The sequence below is a fragment of the Acipenser ruthenus genome, chromosome 26, assembly GCF_902713425.1.
Source record: "Acipenser ruthenus chromosome 26, fAciRut3.2 maternal haplotype, whole genome shotgun sequence".
Lineage (NCBI taxonomy): Eukaryota > Metazoa > Chordata > Actinopteri > Acipenseriformes > Acipenseridae > Acipenser > Acipenser ruthenus.
Window position 1 is genome coordinate 10085925 of NC_081214.1, and position 20198 is coordinate 10106122.

Consider the following 20198-nt stretch of genomic DNA (forward strand, 5'->3'; position numbering starts at 1 on the left):
TAAAACAAGAGTAAACCAGGGGTGAAATTCTGCCGGTACTCACCGGTACTCCAGGACTTATTTTAATGCCAGACCTGGGTACCGGGGCTTATTTTAATGCCAGTCCTGGGCACCGGGGCTTATTTTAATTGCCAGTCCTGGGCACCGGGGCTTATTTTAATGCCAGTCCTGGGTACCGGGACTTATTTTAATGCCAGTCCTGGGTACGGGGACTTATTTTAATGCCAGTCCTGGGTACAGGGACTTATTTTAATGCCAGTCCTGGGTACCGGGACTTATTTCAATGCCAGTCCTGGGTACCGAGACTTATTTTAATGCCAGTCCTGGGTACCGGGGCTTATTTTAATGCCAGTCCTGGGTACCGGGGCTTATTTTAATCTCAGTCCTGGGCACCGGAACTTATTTTAATGCCAGTCCTGGGTACCGGGACTTATTTTAATGCCAGTCCTGGGTACCGGGACTTATTTCAATGCCAGTCCTGGGTACCGAGACTTATTTTAATGCCAGTCCTGGGTACCGGGGCTTATTTTAATGCCAGTCCTGGGTACCGGGGCTTATTTTAATGACAGTCCTGGGCACCGGGGCTTATTTTAATCTCAGTCCTGGGCACCGGGACTTATTTTAATCTCAGTCCTGGGCACCGGGACTTATTTTAATGCCAGTCCTGGGCACCGGGACTTATTTTAATGCCAGTCCTGGGCACCGGGGCTTATTTTAATGCCAGTCCTGGGTACCGGGGCTTATTTTAATGCCAGTCCTGGGTACCGGGACTTATTTTAATGCCAGTCCTGGGCACTGGGGCTTATTATCTGCTTATCTCATACTGCTTCTGTTTCTGTTAGCTGCTATTGGACAGCATTACTGCCAGTATAGTAACTGCATGTTGATTGGCGGAGCTTTCTTTTTGATTTTTTTATTATGCTGAAATAAAGTACAAAAGAATAAAGTAACAGATACAACGATTAGTACTGAGAAGTACAAAAGTATACAAATTACAAGGGCTCTAAACAATTACAAAAATATGAAACAGTTTACATAAATGAAAAGTTTTCAAAGCTTATTTATTATAAGATGTTTTAATTACTTTAATGTACTGCTCCATTTCTCACAAACATCAGAAAAAAAGGTTTTGATTAGTAAATTTACATTTGTGAATATAATAAAATAAGAAGAACATAAGAAGGTTTACAAACGAGAGGAGGCCATTCGGCCCATCTTGCTCGTTTGGTTGTTGGTTGTTCTTGAAGGATCCCAGGGTGTCAGCTTCAATAACATTACTGGGGAGCTGGTTCCAGACTCCAACAATTCTCTGTGTAAAAAAGTGCCTCCTATCATCTGTTCTGAATGCCCCTTTATCTAATCTTGATTTGTGACCCCTGGTCCTTGTTTCTTTTTTCAGGTCGAAAAAGTCCCTTGGGTCAACATTGTCGATGCCTTTTAGAATTTTGAATGCTTGAATCAGATCACCGCGTAGTCTTCTTTGTTCAAGACTGAATAGATTCAATTATCTGTCTGCATATGACATGCCTAATTCTGGTCACTCTTCTTTGCACTCTTTCTAGAGCAGCAATATCCTTTTTGTAGCGAGGTGACCTGAAGTGAACACAATATTCTAGATGAAGTCTTACTAATGCATTGTAAAGTTTTAACATTACTTCCCTTGATTTGAATTAAACACTTTTCACTATATATCCAAGCATTTTGTTTTCTTTTTTTTTATAGCTTCCCCACATTGTCTAGATTAAGACATTTCTGAGTCAACATAAACTCCTAGATCTTTTTCATAGATTCTTCTTCATTTTCAGTATCTCCCATATGGTATTTATAATGCACATTTGTATTGCCTGCATGCAGTACCTTACACTTTTCTCTATTAAATTGTAACGATCACTCTGCACAACTGAAAAGCAGTTGCACTGTCCTCCCTAAGGAGATACTACTGGCCCTATTCCTATAGCTAAATAAGTCAGCAAGAGTGACAGACAGCAAAAGCAGGGACATCAGAGGTGTCAATTTCAAGAACAATCTGTTTATTATTGTGAACAATAATGTCAACAAATGAAAAAATGAACAAATGAATGAAATGAATAATGATAAGAAAGGAATTCAAATAATTGCAGGTAACAGGTAAGAATAAAGCTGGTACAGATAAGTATGTAGGGACAAACAGAAAGCTAAACAGTATCACCAAATAGAAATGAATGTAGTGTCCGGAGGGTCTCCAATAAACCCACACTCACAAACACAACACACACAGATAAAGACCAAGGATAAATAAATAGATACAGATGATAAACAGTGACTTGTGGAAACAATTACATTTAACAGTCTCTATGGCAATGGTGGGAAAATGACAGGTAGGCCCAACAAGTCCAGTAATAGCAGGGTAATTGAAATCCATACAAAGTAACAAAATAACAAAAAATACAGGAAACAAAGTATCAAATTAAAGTAGAAAAAATCCAAACCAAAAAAAATGATCTCAAATAAGGCAGTCCAGCAAAGTGTCCCGAAATGATGGTGATTGTAGAAGGTTGAAAACATTGAGTATGTTGAAATTGTTGAGACTGTCCAGTAGTGTTGAGTTGAATGGTGAACAGTTGTTTGGAAAAAATCAGGAGGATCAGGAAAAAGTGGAGGCTGTCACACATAAAACAACAAACACTAAACAGACCTAGAAAAACAGCTAAACTTAAACAAGTAACAGTGAAAACAAAAAGAGGAGTTTAGACAAAGTGCAGTAACAAAAGAAAATGAACGGATGCACTGGAATTATCTAAAGATGTTAATGGATTCACTGAAATTTAAGTAAAGAAAATGCTGTAGGTTAATGGATATCCTGAGAAAGGGAGTCTCCCTCAGGCCTGATTAGCCAGCTTTAATACAAGTGATGGCTACTAAGGAGCTCTGAGATTGGAGGGGTGAAAATCTGAATGAGCCAATGGGGAGAGAGGATGAACAGAGGGTGGTTGCAAGGAACTATGGGAAATGAAGTTTTAACCTGGCCAGGCTACTGACCCTAATTAAAGGGACAGGTGGGTGAGACTTACACCCACATTATGTAGCATGGGAATTGCTACAAAATGTCATTTGCCATGTGTCTGCCCAGTTCTGAATGCTGTCTAGATCATTTTGAATGACCTTTGCTGCTGCAACAGTGTTTGCCACTCCTCCTATTTTTGTGTCGTCTGCAAATTTAACAAGTTTGCTTACTATACCAGAATCTAAATCATTAATATTGATTAGGAATAGCAGAGGACCTAATACTGATCCCTGTGGTACTCCACTGGTTACCTCGCTCCATTTTGAGGTTTCTCCTTTAATCAGTACTTTCTGTTTTCTTCATGTTAACCACTCCCTAATCCATGTGCATGCATTTCCTTGAATCCCTGCTGCGTTTAGTTTGAGAATTAAACTTTTAGCTCCTAGTCCCTTTAACATTTCTGCCCTGTTATGCTAAAGTTATTTAAAACTGGATAGGAACAGGTTGACATGTGGGGCATGTTGTCCGTGTCCTCCTTTGTAAAAACTTGTGAAAAGTAATCATTTAATGTGTTTGCTATTTTTTTTTTCTTCATCTATTAGTTTGCCATTTGTACCTCTGATACATTTTACTTCCTTCTTGAATGTTCTTTTGCTGTTAAAATAATATTGGAAAAAACTTTGTGGAATTGGTTTTAACCCTCTTGCAATGTTCATTTCTAGCTCTCTCTTGACCTTTTTGACTTGTGTTTGCATTTCCAAGTACTCTTTCTGTGTACGTAAACCACAGTAATTCTATTACTTTATGAAAATGTGTTTATCGTACAGAAACTACAATGGCAGAGATTTTCTTTATAAACATGATGTCTGCTTTTATACTGTTTCTGCCTGAAGAAAACGTGTATAACTGTAGCTACTGTTTTATAGTTATTCAGTGGGACAAAGTAAAGTCGTAGCCTTATTATTCCTAGATATTACAGTTTTGCATATCATTTTATGATATAACAGCATTGGAAATCATTACACTTTAGTTAGATTTAGCTGGGAATTGGGCAGGCTATCAATGTAGCACTGCCAGGTCTTGTTGTAGGTGAGTACCCAGGGTCTGGAAAGTATGGGCATGATTTCAGAGAATACTATGTAGATTAAAATGGACAAGTCAAGTACATAATGTTTTAAAGAGTAGTGTCTGATACATTAAATATTAGAGGGGTATTTCGGCCCCTATTGTGCATTGTTTGACTTAGACCTATTTGTATCATTTTTGCATAGCACAGTTTTTTATTTACAATTTTTACAAAACTCCCTCTACAGCAGTTAGTGCACAGTGTAATAACTAACGCACAGGTCGACTCCACCTGGCTGTGCATATGAGCACCTGCACTTTGTTGTTGAGAATTTCCCCCCTGGAGTAAACTAAATAAACTTAAAGCAGTTTCATGCATTGCAAATCGAAAGTGTTATTGTGTGAGCCTTTTATTCTGTTTGCTGTTATTCTTTCATGATTTTGAATTTCTTGATTTTTCAGCTTCTTTCTTTTCTATGATCATTCTTTGGGGTTTCATTCTGTCTTTCTCTCTTACCTTGTATAAGCTCTAGCTATATTACCCTGAGTCTCCATTTCCCCTGTCGAAAATCGTTTGTTCATTTGCTTCCATTTTGAACATGCAGACACCGCTGTACAGGTGCTGCTGCTTCCTGGTACTGAATGATTTTAGATTTTATTGTTCTAACAGCTGCAATCAGACCATGTGATTTTAGATTTCATAGTTCTAACAGCTGCAATCAGACTATATGATTTTAGATTTTATAGTTCTAACAGCTGCAATCAGACCAGGTGATTTTAGATTTCATAGTTCTAACAGCTGCAATCAAACCAGGTGATTTTAGATTTTATAGTTCTAACAGCTGCAATCAGACCAGGTGATTTTAGATTTTATAGTTCTAACAGCTGCAATCAGACCAGGTGATTTTAGATTTTATAGTTCTAACAGCTGCAATCAGACTAGGTGATTTTAGATTTCATAATTCTAACAGCTGCAATCAGACCAGGTGATTTTAGATTTTATAGTTCTAACAGCTGCAATCAGACCAGGTGATTTTAGATGTTCTAGTTATAACAGCTGCAATCAGACCAGGTGATTTTAGATGTTCTAGTTATAACAGCTGCAATCAGACCAGGTGATTTTAGATTTTATGTTATTATTATTATTTGTTTATTTAGCAGACGCCTTTATCCAAGGCGACTTACAGAGACTAGGGTGTGTGAACTATGCATCAGCTACAGTGTCACTTACAACTACGTCTCACCCAAAAGACGGAGCACAAGGAGGTTAAGTGACTTGCTCAGGGTCACACAATGAGTCAGTGGCTGAGGTGGGATTTGAACCGGGGCCTCCTGGTTACAAGCCCTTTTCTTTAACCACTGGACCATTTTATAGTTCTAACAGCTGCAATCAGACCATCTGATCAACAGCAAAGGAGCCAGAATTCAGCAGTGTTTCCATTTTGTTGTATTTTAAATATTTCAATATCAGCAATACATAATGTTAATGATGCTAATAAAAGGCAATACATAGGTTAGCACTCCTTTAAATTATATTTTCCAATAAAATATGAATACTAAGTAACACAGTACTAATTCTCCAAAACTGACATGAAATGTTGGTCACATTTTATTTAAAAATGTATTGTCATTTTGCATAGCTAGAAGAAGATAGTGAGTGTGAGAGAGAGACTCGATGTGACCTCAGTTGTGCTGAATAGTGTTTAATTGAGCAAACCTTGAAAGTGTAGTAAACAATGACGGTTCTCTCACTCCTGTCCTGTTGTCTCTCTCCAGGAGTTCTTCTATGAAATCAAGCACTGCGATCTGACCAAGAAGACTCTGGAGGTCACGGTGTGGGATTACGACATTGGAAAGTCCAACGACTTTATAGGTGAGTGTTGCTCCATACTTACTAGTTTGATTTGTACAATCTCCATACAAGATATTCCAGGGACGAAGTCAAACTGCCCCATACATAAAAACATAAGAAACTTTACGAATCAGAGGAGGCCATTCGGCACATCTAAGCTTGCCTGGTTCCCAGCAGTTGGTTGATCTCAAAACTTTTCAAGTTCTTAAAGGATCCAAGTGATTCTCCTTCAACAGCATGACTAGGTAGCCCATTCTATCCCCTCACCACTCTCTCCCTATGTGAAGAAGTGTCTCCTTCAACAGCACGACTAGGTAGCCCATTCCATGCCCTCAGCACTCTCTGTGTGAAAAGGCTAAACAGGTTCAGTTCCTTCAGTCTGTCTTCCTTACATTATTCCTATTTAGCCATTATTGTTTCGTTTGGTAACATCCTCACTATAAAAACTGTCGGCAAGAACGCTTACAGCTAATTAAACACAGACTGCTACAGGTACTTTGTAACTCTGCTGTTTAAAATGCATTTTCACCATGCTCTAGAATTCCACCATGCTCTAGAACAGTGGTTCCCAACCCTGGTCCTGCAAACTGCTTGTGTCTGCTGGTTTTCATTTCAAGTTAGTAACTTGAACTCTGAAACTGTTTAAAAGCTGAAAACAATTAAAAGGGTCTAATTAAGCAAATAATCAGTTCAATTAAGGATCTAGTTAAGTAACTGAGAGCTCAGTTGGAATGGAAACCAGCAGACACAGTGGGTCCCCAGGACCAGGGTTGAGAACCATTGCTCTAGAATTCCACCGTGATCTAGAATTTCACCATGACGATTTTTACAGAAACATTTCCAGGTTTTACAAAAGCTTTGGGTCATTATTTACTGATTTACATCCTAAATTTGGCCGACTCAAGCAAGTGAAAAAACAGATTTACACCAAAAAAATCCACTACTTTACATCTGGTAGATAGATTTATGAATACTTTACATCTGGTAGATACATTTATGTAAATAAAAAAAATAGTTTTTGTGTAATATGTTGCTGTATGTTTAACACACTGGAGTGCTGATAACTTCACCAGTTTTACACAGTTTGCATTCACGCTCAATAGAAGCAGGTGAGCTGCTTTTCCAAACACTCCTGAGCATTACCCCCCATATTTAAATGGAAAACTCATCTCCTAATGAGCAGTCTGTCCCACAAGTGCAACGGCACCTCAAATATGATCCACTTACTACCAATGAAGAATGACTGCGTGTGACATTTCTCTTAATTTTACCCTCAAGAATAGGTTTCTGGCTAAGGACTGCCAAGGACAACACTACACACCGTTTTGTTTTTTTTTAATATACTTTACCAGACCTTTCCAATGCTTACCTATACTTTAGAATGTTTTTACTGTGCTTTATACAGTCTCTTTTACTTGAGGAAACTTTTATAAGGATATGAAGATATGTTCTTATTTTTAAACATATTAAGGTAAAAAAGGGCAATAAAATCCCTGGTTTTCCTGCAAATCATTTGTTGTTTCCATAACTAGTTTAAGTACTGTACTGTATATACTGTGAGTGTTGGCCAACTCTAATCTCCATGTGTTTTGCTGTCAGACAGTCTCTCAGTGTCTCTGTGTTAACAGGTTCTTAAACTGTCTTTCCCAGGTGGTGTGACGCTGGGGATCAATGCAAAGGGAGAGCGATTGAAACACTGGTTCGACTGCCTCAAAAACAAGGACAAGAAAATCGAGCGCTGGCACACATTGACAAATGAACTGCCAGGGTCTGTGCTCAGTGACTGAGGGGGAGGGGGGAGCCGGAGGGGGGAGCCGGAGGGGGGGAGGGGGGGTGAACTGCCAGGGACTGTGCTCAGTGACCGAGGGGGGTATGAACTGCAGGGTCTGTGCTCAGTGACTGAGGGGGTATGATCTGCAGGGTCTGTGCTCAATGACTGAGGGGGTATGATCTGCAGGGTCTGTGCTCAGTGACTGAGGGGAGGGAGGGGGGTATGATCTGCAGGGTCTGTGCTCAGTGACTGAGGGGAGGGGTATGAACTGCAGGGTCTGTGCTCAGTGACTGATGGGGTATGATCTGCAGGGTCTGTGCTCAGTGACTGAGGGGAGGGAGGGGGTATGATCTGCAGGGTCTGTGCTCAGTGACTGAGGGGAGGGAGGGGGGTATGATCTGCAGGGTCTGTGCTCAGTGACTGAGGGGGGTATTAACTGCAGGGTCTGTGCTCAGTGACTGAGGGGGTATGATCTGCAGGGTCTGTGCTCAGTGACTGAGGGGAGGGAGGGGGGTATGATCTGCAGGGTCTGTGCTCAGTGACTGAGGGGAGGGGTATGAACTGCAGGGTCTGTGCTCAGTGACTGAGGGGGGTATGATCTGCAGGGTCTGTGCTCAGTGACTGAGGGGGTATGAACTGCAGGGTCTGTGCTCAGTGACTGAGGGGAGGGGTATGAACTGCAGGGTCTGTGCTCAGTGACTGAGGGGGGTATGAACTGCAGGGTCTGTGCTCAGTGACTGAGGGGAGGGGTATGAACTGCAGGGTCTGTGCTCAGTGACTGAGGGGGGTATGAACTGCAGGGTCTGTGCTCAGTGACTGAGGGGAGGGGTATGAACTGCAGGGTCTGTGCTCAGTGACTGAGGGGAGGGGTATGAACTGCAGGGTCTGTGCTCAGTGACTGAGGGAGGTATGATCTGCAGGGTCTGTGCTCTGACTGAGGGGTGTATGAACTGCAGGGTCTGTGCTCAGTGACTGAGGGGAGGGGTATGAACTGCAGGGTCTGTGCTCAGTGACTGAGGGGGGTATGAACTGCAGGGTCTGTGCTCAGTGACTGAGGAGGGTATGAACTGCAGGGTCTGTGCTCAGTGACTGAGGGAAGGGGTATGAACTGCAGGGTCTGTGCTCAGTGACCGAGGGGGGTATGAACTGCAGGGTCTGTGCTCAGTGACTGAGGGGGGTATGAATTGCAGGGTCTGTGCTCAGTGACTGAGGAGGGTATGAACTGCAGGGTCTGTGCTCAGTGACTGAGGGAAGGGGTATGAACTGCAGGGTCTGTGCTCAGTGACTGAGGGGGGTATGAACTGCAGGGTCTGTGCTCAGTGACCGAGGGGGGTATGAACTGCAGGGTCTGTGCTCAGTGACTGAGGGGGGTATGAACTGCAGGGTCTGTGCTCAGTGACTGAGGAGGGTATGAACTGCAGGGTCTGTGCTCAGTGACTGAGGGAAGGGGTATGAACTGCAGGGTCTGTGCTCAGTGACTGAGGGGGGTATGAACTGGAAGGGGGGGGTACCTGTCAAACAACAGCTCTTGTAGTTTTTGGTGTTTCTGTCAGGAAGGGTCATCTGCACTGCTGTCTAGGGGAACCCCATTTTCTCCTGATGAGAAAAAATGTATCCCTTAATAGAAAGGCTGGTCGTTAATTCGTAAGGTTGCTCCTGTATTAAGACCACAGGACCAAATCCATTGTGCTGTTGTTGCTGTGGTCTGCTGATGGATCTGCTGCAGTTACTTCAGGGTAATACACTGAGATTAAACCCTAAACATTCTGACTGAGACCCCAATATGGACCTACAGGTGGAACTAGAGTAGAACCACCCCCCGACAACTGATGGGATGGGACCCTTAATCAGGCATCCATAACATTAAACACTCAACAGTGCCTAATTTAAAAATCCTAAAAGAAACATCAATTCAATTACAATCGCTTCTACTTGAGAAGTGTTAACAAAGCATTGAAGACCCTGAAAAAGACTTCTAGTTGAAGGTGTGTAATTTCATTTATTACGCTTCTTTTAATACAGGTTAATCTGTCCACAATTTAAATATCATTACATGTAAATGTGTGATTCCTGTTTTTCTATGTATTTTAAATTGAACTTAACAAAAATTTTGATTTGCAAATCAGTATTCAATATTTAAAGACATTTAAGAGTTTTGTAATGTTAAACAGTCTAATTTAGGATACATTACACCCCAGTTTTAACTACAGACCACTTTTCAATAACAGGAAACTCATGACAAACACCTTATAAGGACAAGTCCAAATAGCCTCCAGCCTTTAACACAGCTATACCAGTGCAATATAAAATCAGTTAGTTAGTTATTTGAGCAGGGTGGGTCAACTAGTTTGCACAGGTGTAGGTGAGACAGACACAACAACTATTATAGATATCCTGAACACCAATACATTGAACAACAGTCAAAAACAAGGGTCATTCTAGCTGACCAGCATTCTGTGGTCCATTTGTGCTTGATGAAAGATCAATGGAGAAATTAGTTCTAGGGTAGGTGTATGCGTAAGAACCGCTGTGTAGCTCCACCGCGTGACAAACAGTAAAAATGCCCGTTTTGGTGACTATTGACCGAATATTTCTCCTTGAGGTATGATCTAGTCCCGTAGTTCAACTGGAGCCCAAAAATGTTTCACTGTTGGGTGAGAGAGACAGACCTTGCAGTATTTTAATTTGGGTTTTATCATCAACATTACTGCATGGAAAGTTGTTTTAGACCAAGAGAGAATACTTGTATCTTTTTGTTTGCCTTGTCTCGGTTTTCAGTTCCCTGTTTAAATTTGTTTTTAAAAAAGGGTCCCCCAAACAAAACAGTCTTGCGCATAACGTTTCTATTGTAAAGTGCTACAGAACTGCAGTGTTTACAATGCATTACTTCACCTGTGCTGTATCCCACTTCAACATAATCCCATTGGTTGTGAAGCTTTTATTCACACATCACAGGTAAATAAACTAGGGAATAACTTTTTTCAACTTTTACTCGTTTGCCGGGAGAAATGTTCCCCTAAACATTGCAGTTTATCCAGATCATGCTCCCTTTTGCAACAATGTTAGTGACTGAAATGATTGTGGGAGCAGAAACCCGTCCATAACTATTAAACCCTCAATAGTGCTGAGTGTAGATATACTAAAGGAAACTTAATAAACTGTCCATAGCTATTAAACCCTCAATAGTGCTGAGTGTAGATATACTAAAGGAAACTTAATAAACTCAATGAGAAAAGTTTCAAAGTTTTCAATGTCTTCAAAAAGCAGCATTTTTGCAGGAGGAAGCATGGACTGGATATGATCCTTATCAGTATCTCTAGATAAACGATACATATCTTTATTTTGATATGATCTATCATGTTAAGAAAGTATCACAATTCAATATGCAATGAATGAATATTCCCCCCCCTACTTATGAATTATGTGTGATTTCAAACTTCAAAAAAGCAAGATGTTTACAAATAAAATGCTACAATACGGACAACACGGGATACAAAAAGGTAATGCATTGTCTTTGTAAACACTGCAGAGGTTCTGGAACAGTATAAAATGTGCTTGGAATCACCCAGAACTTGATGTTGTGTAAACAGCACTTAGTGTCATCTTGTTCCACTGAATAACAGGTACCTCCCCTCTCCTCTTTACCCCCTATCATCAGTGAAAGTGTTCGTTTTATCCTCCCTAGCAGAAAACTGCAAAAGCCGCTGGCAGAAAGACAGGTGCTAGGTGTCAGCCTACCACCTCTTTACACAAACTTTCCGATTCTGTTTCACTTTGAATCTGTTTGTACATAATGAATAATGAAAAGCATGCACATGTATTGGTCTGTCATGAAATGACTTTGCTAAATGTTTGATACTGCTGGGTTTTTTTCAGAGAAAAAAAAAACAAAAAAAAAACACACCTCTGTTTGGATGCCACAGGAATGTTTGCCTGTCTCTGTTTTTTTGTACTTTGACTCTGCTGCTTCAGCGACTGGAACTGAGAATAACCCTGTTTAAAGAGTACTGTATTTAAACAACTCCGCTCCATCACTTTATTGTTCATATAATCATATAATACAATTCTCTTCCCCCGCATATCATTCATGGTATTTGGTTTCTGATTTTTTTTTTTGTCCACTGTAGTAACCATTGTAGAACTAACCACAGTAGAAATAACCACTGTAGAAGCATCTTGTAATGGTTAATAGGTATTGTTACAAACCTTGTGGAGCTAAACGTTTTAAACACCAGTTCCAAGGATTAGATGAAAACCAGAAAAAAAATACCATGAATGACATGAAGGTGAGAGAAGGAATTAATTCTGTACATCCAATTTGTTCCACCAAGAGTCAATTTATGTTGAAATACCTTGAAAGTGTAGAAAATGAATCCATACATTGTGCCTGTTTTGCACTTTCATTCACTACATAGATCTCCAATGTGGCGATTGACAGAAACACGTCTTACAGCAACATGTGCATTTTAAACGTACTTGGAGCTCCACTGGGTCAAAGAACATGTTCACTTTCCATGTCTCTGTTACACTTGCACATCCAAGGTCACCTCAGCAGTGTCTTCTGGGCTACTGGCTGAAAGCATGTCAGTCAACAGAGGAAGCAGCTGATTGGTTAATGACAGGAAAGAAGCCATTGATGGGGTGGGGACAATTTCACCGTCCATGTGAAATGACCCAGGAAGTACAACACTAAGTGAAAGTGTAATCTCTCCTGCTCGCAGAGACTCAGAGGCGTTGTGGAAATGGAAGTAAGCATACCAAGACACAGTGGTGGTAGCTGATTGGGGGCCCCAAGGGGCAGTACTGTTGTTTCTTATTATCCTGTCCTTTATGTAATTGATTGCTATTAATCCGACTCCGATTCTTAATTAAAACGTTATTTGCAGTTAGAAAAGGTGGAGCAAATTTTGCACTGCAGCAAAAAGCTTTGAAAGTGTAAATGTTTCTCTAGTTCATAACATCGTCCTGGGTGTGTTCAGAGCAGAATAGCACAACACTTGCAACAATCTGTACTACTAATCAGACATATGGAAACTCGACTCAATAAGCATTGTATTACTTGCTTTCAACAGCAGATGATTTCTATTCAAGTCTAACTTGCTTTCTGTATTCAGCTTGCTTACATTTGCAACATGAATAGATAGGCTATCCAATAGGCTGAATACACCCAGTTCAATGTTAGCTATAGTCCCACCAGTTACACAGAGATACCAGATTTTCCATATCAATGCAATGAAAGGATTTTAATGTATTGATAGTCCAACATCAGGAGAATTAACATTGTTACTCACAGCCAATCCTGTTTCAACAGAAAAAACAGCAAGAAAAAACCTGATGGGAAGATTCACATTGAGCCTGACAGAGATTTTAAGAAGAAAATATTTTTGGGAGTTTTGTGGCTGAAAGTCTTGCTGGCGCCAAGCACTGGAAGTTCTAGATTTCTTAATCTAAACCCATCTCGTATATCTCTTATGCATAAGGGAACGTAAGATTGTAATAATAAACATTTCATTGAAATGTATTTATTCTAAGGCAGTTTAGCCAGTCACTGTCTTCCTCACTCATTGAGGAAAAATCTCCATTCATTAAGGTTTTTTAACCCACAGAATTTCAATTAATGCAATGCTTAATGATTCAGAATATGTTTTAGGCTTTTTTATGCATTATCAATCATAGAACGGATAAAAATGTCTGTATACCAATACATAGATTTACATACTACAAAAAAGTTCAGTTTTAACCACCAGCTGCCCATTTATTTTGGCAATTTCCATGTTAAAAATATTATGAAAAACAAAAAGATATTATTTCAATATAACTTAAATAACAACAATGTGTTTACAATTGTAGCATGATTATAACAACATAGATCACAATGTAATATATATATACACATATTATATATATATATATATATAGAAATAACATAAACCCATATCAATATATATATATACACACAGTACTGTGCAAAAGTTTTAGGCAGGTGTGAAAAAATTATTATTATTTATTTCTTAGCAGACGCTGTAAAGTAAGAATGCTTTCAAAAATAGACATGTTAATAGTTTATATTTATCAATTAACAAAATGCAAAGTGAGTGAACAGAAGAAAAATCTACATCAAATCAATATTTGGTGTGACCACCCTTTGCCTTCAAAACAGCATCAATTCTTCTAGGTACACTTGCACACAGTTTTTGAAGGAACTCGGCAGGTAGATTGACCCAAACATCTTGGAGAACTATCCACAGTTCTTCTGTGGATTTAGGCAGCCTCAGTTGCTTCTCTCTCTTCATGTAATCCCAGACAGACTTGATGATGTTGAGATCAGGGCTCTGTGGGGGCCATACCATCACTTCCAGGACTCCTTGTTCTTCTTTACGCTGAAGATAGTTCTTAATGACTTTCGCTGTATGTTTGGGGTCGTTGTCATGCTGCAGAATAAATTTGGGGCCAATCAGATGCCTCCCTGATGGTATTGCATGATGGATAAGTATTTGCCTGTACTTCTCAGCATTGAGGAGACCATTAATTCTGACCAAATCCCCAACTCCATTTGCAGAAATGCAGCCCCAAACTTGCAAGGAACCTCCACCATGCTTCACTGTTGCCTGCAGACACTCATTCGTGTACCGCTCTCCAGCCCTTCGGCGAACAAACTGCCTTCTACTACAGCCAAATATTTCAAATTTTGACTCATCAGTCCAGAGCACCTGCTGCCATTTTTCTGCACCCCAGTTCCTGTGTTTTCGTGCATAGTTGAGTCGCTTGGCCTTGTTTCCACGTCGGAGGTATGGCTTTTTGGCCGCAAGTCTTCCATGAAGGCCACTTCTGACCAGATTTCTCCGGACAGTAGATGGGTGTACCAGGGTCCCACTGTTTTCTGCCAATTCTGAGCTGATGGCACTGCTGGACATCTTCCGATTGCGAAGGGAAGTAAGCATGATGTGTCTTTCATCTGCTGCAGTAAGTTTCCTTGGCCGACCACTGCATCTTGGACAGCACATCTGGAAACCCCTGTCTGCCTTGAAATTTCTGCCTGGGAGAGACTTGCTGATGCAGTATAACTACCTTGTGTCTTGTTGCTGTGCTCAGTCTTGCCATGGTCTATGACTTTTGACAGTAAACTGTCTTCAGCAACCTCACCTTGTTAGCTGAGTTTGGCTGTTCCTCACCCAGTTTTATTCCTCCTACACAGCTGTTTCTGTTTCAGTTAATGATTGTGTTTCAACCTACATATTGAATTGATGATCATTAGCACCTGTTTTGTATAATTGTTTAATCATACACCTGACTATATGCCTACAAAATCCCTGACTTTGTGCAAGTGTACCTAGAAGAATTGATGCTGTTTTGAAGGCAAAGGGTGGTCACACCAAATATGGATTTGATTTAGATTTTTCTTCTGTTCACTCACTTTGCATTTAGTTAATTGATAAATATAATCTATTAACATGTCTATTTTTGAAAGCATTCTTACTTTACAGCATTTTTTCACACCTGCCTAAAACTTTTGCACAATACTGTATATACCTGAGACACAGGACGATTCACCTGCTGTATTACACAACATATATACCTGAGACACAGGACGATTCACCTGCTGTATTACACAACATATATACCTGAGACAGGACGATTCACCTGCTGTATTACACAACATACAGGTAGTGGACAAAAAATTGGAAACACCTGGGTAAATGAGGGACACCAAGTATATTGCCTGCCTATATTGCTGCCTGCCTAAAACTTTTGCACAGTACTATATATTTTATATATATATATATATATATATATATATATATATATATATATATATATATACACATACACACACACACACATATATATATATATATATATATATATATATATATATATATATATATATATATATATATATATATATTAATATAGTGGGTTGTGAGAGACGGCAGGGAGGGGGTTAAAACCTCCCTGCAAAGAAAAAACTTGTGAGAATGCACCGTTTTGTATTGCTTTGTTGTTTTATTTAATTTTCTAATTGATTTGTTTAATTGTGTTATTGTTAATTATCATCCGCACCTGGGCGTTATTGGAAATTAAGCCCAGGTGCGGGGGTTTAAATAGAGAGCAGGCAGTCTGCTTGGGGCTGCTGAGTGGAAGGAGGCAGTAGGTGCGCTGTCTCCGAGTAGCCAAATGAAGAAAAAGTAAGTGCTGTGTAAAAGCCAGTGTGTTTGTGAAGACGGGTAAACAGCGTAGCTGTCCCGCGTTAGTCAGGGTGTTCCTGAAAGTCGAGTTAGTGCTCAAGAGGAGCTAGGTGTTTTTTTTTTTTGTTTTTTTTTGGGTTTTTTTTTCCAGCGCGTTTGCGCAATTTTTTTAATAAACAGAAAACACAACAAATACAAAAATCAAAATAAACACCTAGCTCCTCTTGAGCACTAACTCGACTTTCAGGAACACCCTGACTAACGCGGGACAGCTACGCTGTTTACCCGTCTTCACAAACACACTGGCTTTTACACAGCACTTACTTTTTCTTCATTTGGCTACTCGGAGACAGCGCACCTACTGCCTCCTTCCACTCAGCAGCCCCAAGCAGACTGCCTGCTCTCTATTTAAACCCCCGCACCTGGGCTTAATTTCCAATAACGCCCAGGTGCGGATGATAATTAACAATAACACAATTAAACAAATCAATTAGAAAATTAAATAAGACAACAAAGCAATACAAAACGGTGCATTCTCACAAGTTTTTTCTTTGCAGGGAGGTTTTAACCCCCTCCCTGCCGTCTCTCACAACCCGCTATATTACAATATATATATATATATATATATATATATATATATATATATATATATATATATATATATATATATATACACATTATAATAATTGTGCCGGCAAATCACTTTTTAGAAATTATTTTTTGTGTGATAATTTCAAAGCAGACGCCCTTCAAACCCTCATCAATGCTAACGTCTTTATCTAGCACATATGCATCAGAAAACTTGCATCGCAAATTCTCAATCACGTCATATACTGTATCTTCTACAGTTTTGGGTACAGTGTATCGCTGTTATATGCATTATTATCTGTGAAGTATAGGTACAATAAATAAATTGGTAGTTTTGCCCAGTACCAGTCCTGACAAGGTTTCCTTACAACCCCCTGGAACACCAAAAAAGAAATAATATCCTCCTCTCATTTTCTGTAGATGAAGACATCCATTTTTCACTCTCAGCTGTGCTATCTACAGAAGAGCATGTCTGTCAAGCACATTTCTTAGGGACTGCTGCCATCTGCCAGTGAAAAACAAAACTGCAGACAATTTTAACCAAGTCTACTTATTTATTCACTGAAGCATGTTGCAGATGCACATAAAAGAGACTCGTGTCTCTTTTTACTGACACACAACCGACAGTGCTGTTGTTTTGTAGTTTTATTAATAATGTTTGTTAATATGTATTATAGAACGGGCGAAATTTGTCATGACATAACGGCTGTAAAATAATTCTGACCGTCACAAATGGTCTTTTCAGGCTCAGAAATCCTTTGTAAAAAAAAAAAAAAAAAAAAAAAACACAAGTAGACAGCATCGCTTCAGAATTTGCATTGATTTACCACGGTGTTACTCATCACCAGAGCTGCTTGTCTCAGGTAAGATTAACCTCTAACCTACCATGATACATAGCTACTATTTTTCCGTGCTGTTACACGGTAATTGTACATTATAATTGAAGTTTTGGGCTTGAAGATTTCAGGTTTTATTTTTGATCAAATTACGCCTTTAAACTTAAAAGAAAAAGTTGCTGATTATAAAGCAATATTACTTGTTTTTACCTTCATATCTTGACTGAGCCAGATTCTTGTTTCGCTTAATTTGTATTTCAAACAGACGTGACAAATTACGTTAATTGCTCATCGCTGATCCTAATTGCATTTCATTCTTGCAGTCTCCTAGTTTATCATTGTGCTTTTGTTGTTTTCACTCGTTTAACAGAGTTGTCATGCAAGATTTTTTTTTTTTCAGCATAACATACACAGTACGCAGAGTACACTGACAGCACGTCCGGCATTTAAAATCTCCTTGATTTGTAGCAAAGAAAAAAATAATCTTAAACCCAGTCTTTATAGTCGTTTTTTATTTGTGTGAACTATGCATTAGCTGCACTTACAACAATGTCTCACCCGAAAGATGGAGCACAAGGATGTTAAGTGAATTTCTCAAGGTCACACAGTGAGTCTGTGAGTGAGCCAGGATTTGAACCAGGTTACAAGTCCTTTTCTTTAACAACTGGACCACACCGCCTGTATTACAGTATACTGCAGTTTTGATAGACCTAGGCTGACTGAGAAATATGTCCGGATTTGGTCTGTGGAAAAGGTGGCAACCCTATACTCATCCGATGTCAAAATATGTATATATAGAAATAAAATAAACCCATACCAATATATATATATATATTAAATACCTTTTTTTTTGTATGGATTCCATCTCCATTATTTCTTTATTTTTTCCTGCCCGAGGGCTGAGGTCTTTCCGTCGCTATTGCCTTGGCTTCACAGCTCCGCTATACAAGTCCTGCACACTGTGCACGTGCAGCACTGCCCTGTGAAGACCCTGCTGTCACCCATCCTGCACACTGTGCACGTGCAGCACTGCCCTGTGAAGACCCTGCTGTCACACATCCTGCACACTGTGCAGCACTGCCCTGTGAAGACCCTGCTGTCACACATCCTGCACACTGTGCAGCACTGCCCTGTGAAGACCCTGCTGTCACACATCCTGCACACTGTGCACGTGCAGCACTGCCCTGTGAAGACCCTGCTGTCACACATCCTGCACACTATGCACGTGCAGCACTGCCCTGTGAAGACCCTGCTGTCACACATCCTGCACACTGTGCAGGTGCAGCACTGCCCTGTGAAGACCCTGCTGTCACCCATCCTGCACACTGTGCACGTGCAGCACTGCCCTGTGAAGACCCTGCTGTCACCCATCCTGCACGTGCAGCACTGCCCTGTGAAGACCCTGCTGTCACACATCCTGCACACTATGCACGTGCAGCACTGCCCTGTGAAGACCCTGCTGTCACACATCCTGCACACTGTGCAGGTGCAGCACTGCCCTGTGAAGACCCTGCTGTCACACATCCTGCACGTGCAGCACTGCCCTGTGAAGACCCTGCTGTCACCCATCCTGCACGTGCAGCACTGCCCTGTGAAGACCCTGCTGTCACGCATCCTGCACGTGCAGCACTGCCCTGTGAAGACCCTGCTGTCACCCATCCTGCATGTGCAGCACTGCCCTGTGAAGACCCTGCTGTCACACATCCTGCACACTGTGCACGTGCGGCACTGCCCTGTGAAGACCCTGCTGTCACCCATCCTGCACACTGTGCACATGCAGCACTGCCCTGTGAAGACCCTGCTGTCACACATCCTGCACGTGCAGCACTGCCCTGTGAAGACCCTGCTGTCACCCATCCTGCACGTGCAGCACTGCCCTGTGAAGACCCTGCTGTCACACATCCTGCACGTGCAGCACTGCCCTGTGAAGACCCTGCTGTCACCCATCCTGCATGTGCAGCACTGCCCTGTGAAGACCCTGCTGTCACACATCCTGCACACTGTGCACGTGCAGCACTGTCCTGTGAAGACCCTGCTGTCACCCATCCTGCACGTGCAGCACTGCCCTGTGAAGACCCTGCTGTCACACATCCTACACACTGTGCACGTGCAGCACTGTCCTGTGAAGACCCTGCTGTCACACATCCTGGACACAGCTGGAAAGAGGAGAGAGACTTAGGATAGAGGGTAGGAGACACTTTACAGCGTATGGTAGGGGTTACATAAGAAACATAAGAAAATGTACAAACAAGAGGCTTTCGACATTCGACACATCTAAGCTCATCTGGTTCCTAGCAGCTGAATGATCTCAGTACTTTGTCAGCTTAGGTCTTAAAGGATCCAAGTGATTCAGCATCAACAACATGAGTAGGTAGCCCATTCCATACCTTTATCTGTCTACATACCCAACCATTCTGTTTGCCTTGATAGTTTCCCCACAGTGTCTGGTTGCTGAATCTATTACAGCACCAAGGTTTTTGTCTACATTTTTGTGACCGGCGTGTAACACTTTACATTTGTTGATATTGAATTTCATTTGCCATGTTTCTGCCCAACGCAACTCTTGATCCTATTCCTACAAAACTATTAAAATATGTTCTTGGTGTTATTAATACCCAACAAAAAATTGGTTCACTTTCCTCTGGTAAAGTTCTTTCAGCATTTAAGGTAGCTGTGGTAAAGCCTATGCTTAAGAAACAATATTTGGACCCTAAAGTCCTTAATAACTGTTTGTTGAAATTCAATTACAAAAAATTCTAACACTTAATGGTGTATTCTAGAAGTTTCAGTCTGGTTTTCGTGCTGCACATAGCACCGAGACAGCCTGTGACAGGATGACAGAGGTTAAGACTCGGAGACAGTGTGAAAAGTTCAAAAATAAAGCTTTTAATACACAAAAAATACAAAATAAACCGGC

The 20198-nt window shown here is 40.7% G+C and overlaps 2 protein-coding genes across 3 annotated transcripts in view; both read left to right on the forward strand.

The window, feature by feature from the left end:
• Positions 1 to 7708, forward strand: part of LOC117430798 (double C2-like domain-containing protein beta) — a 111259-nt gene extending 103551 nt beyond the window's left edge. For both annotated transcript variants that reach the window (XM_059000683.1, XM_059000684.1), the window contains 2 exons: positions 5825 to 5921; positions 7551 to 7708. In XM_059000683.1, the coding sequence (XP_058856666.1) occupies positions 5825 to 5921; positions 7551 to 7687 (234 nt within the window). In that variant the 3' untranslated portion in view covers positions 7688 to 7708. The remainder of the gene's footprint in view (positions 1 to 5824; positions 5922 to 7550) is intronic.
• A 4234-nt stretch (positions 7709 to 11942) lies between these two features.
• LOC131701789 (dynein heavy chain-like) lies at positions 11943 to 19460 on the forward strand. Its single transcript, XM_059001714.1, has 2 exons — positions 11943 to 11957; positions 18255 to 19460. The coding sequence occupies exons 1-2, from the start codon at positions 11943 to 11945 to the stop codon at positions 19458 to 19460; spliced, it is 1221 nt and encodes a 406-aa protein (XP_058857697.1).
• Positions 19461 to 20198: the final 738 nt, after the last annotated feature.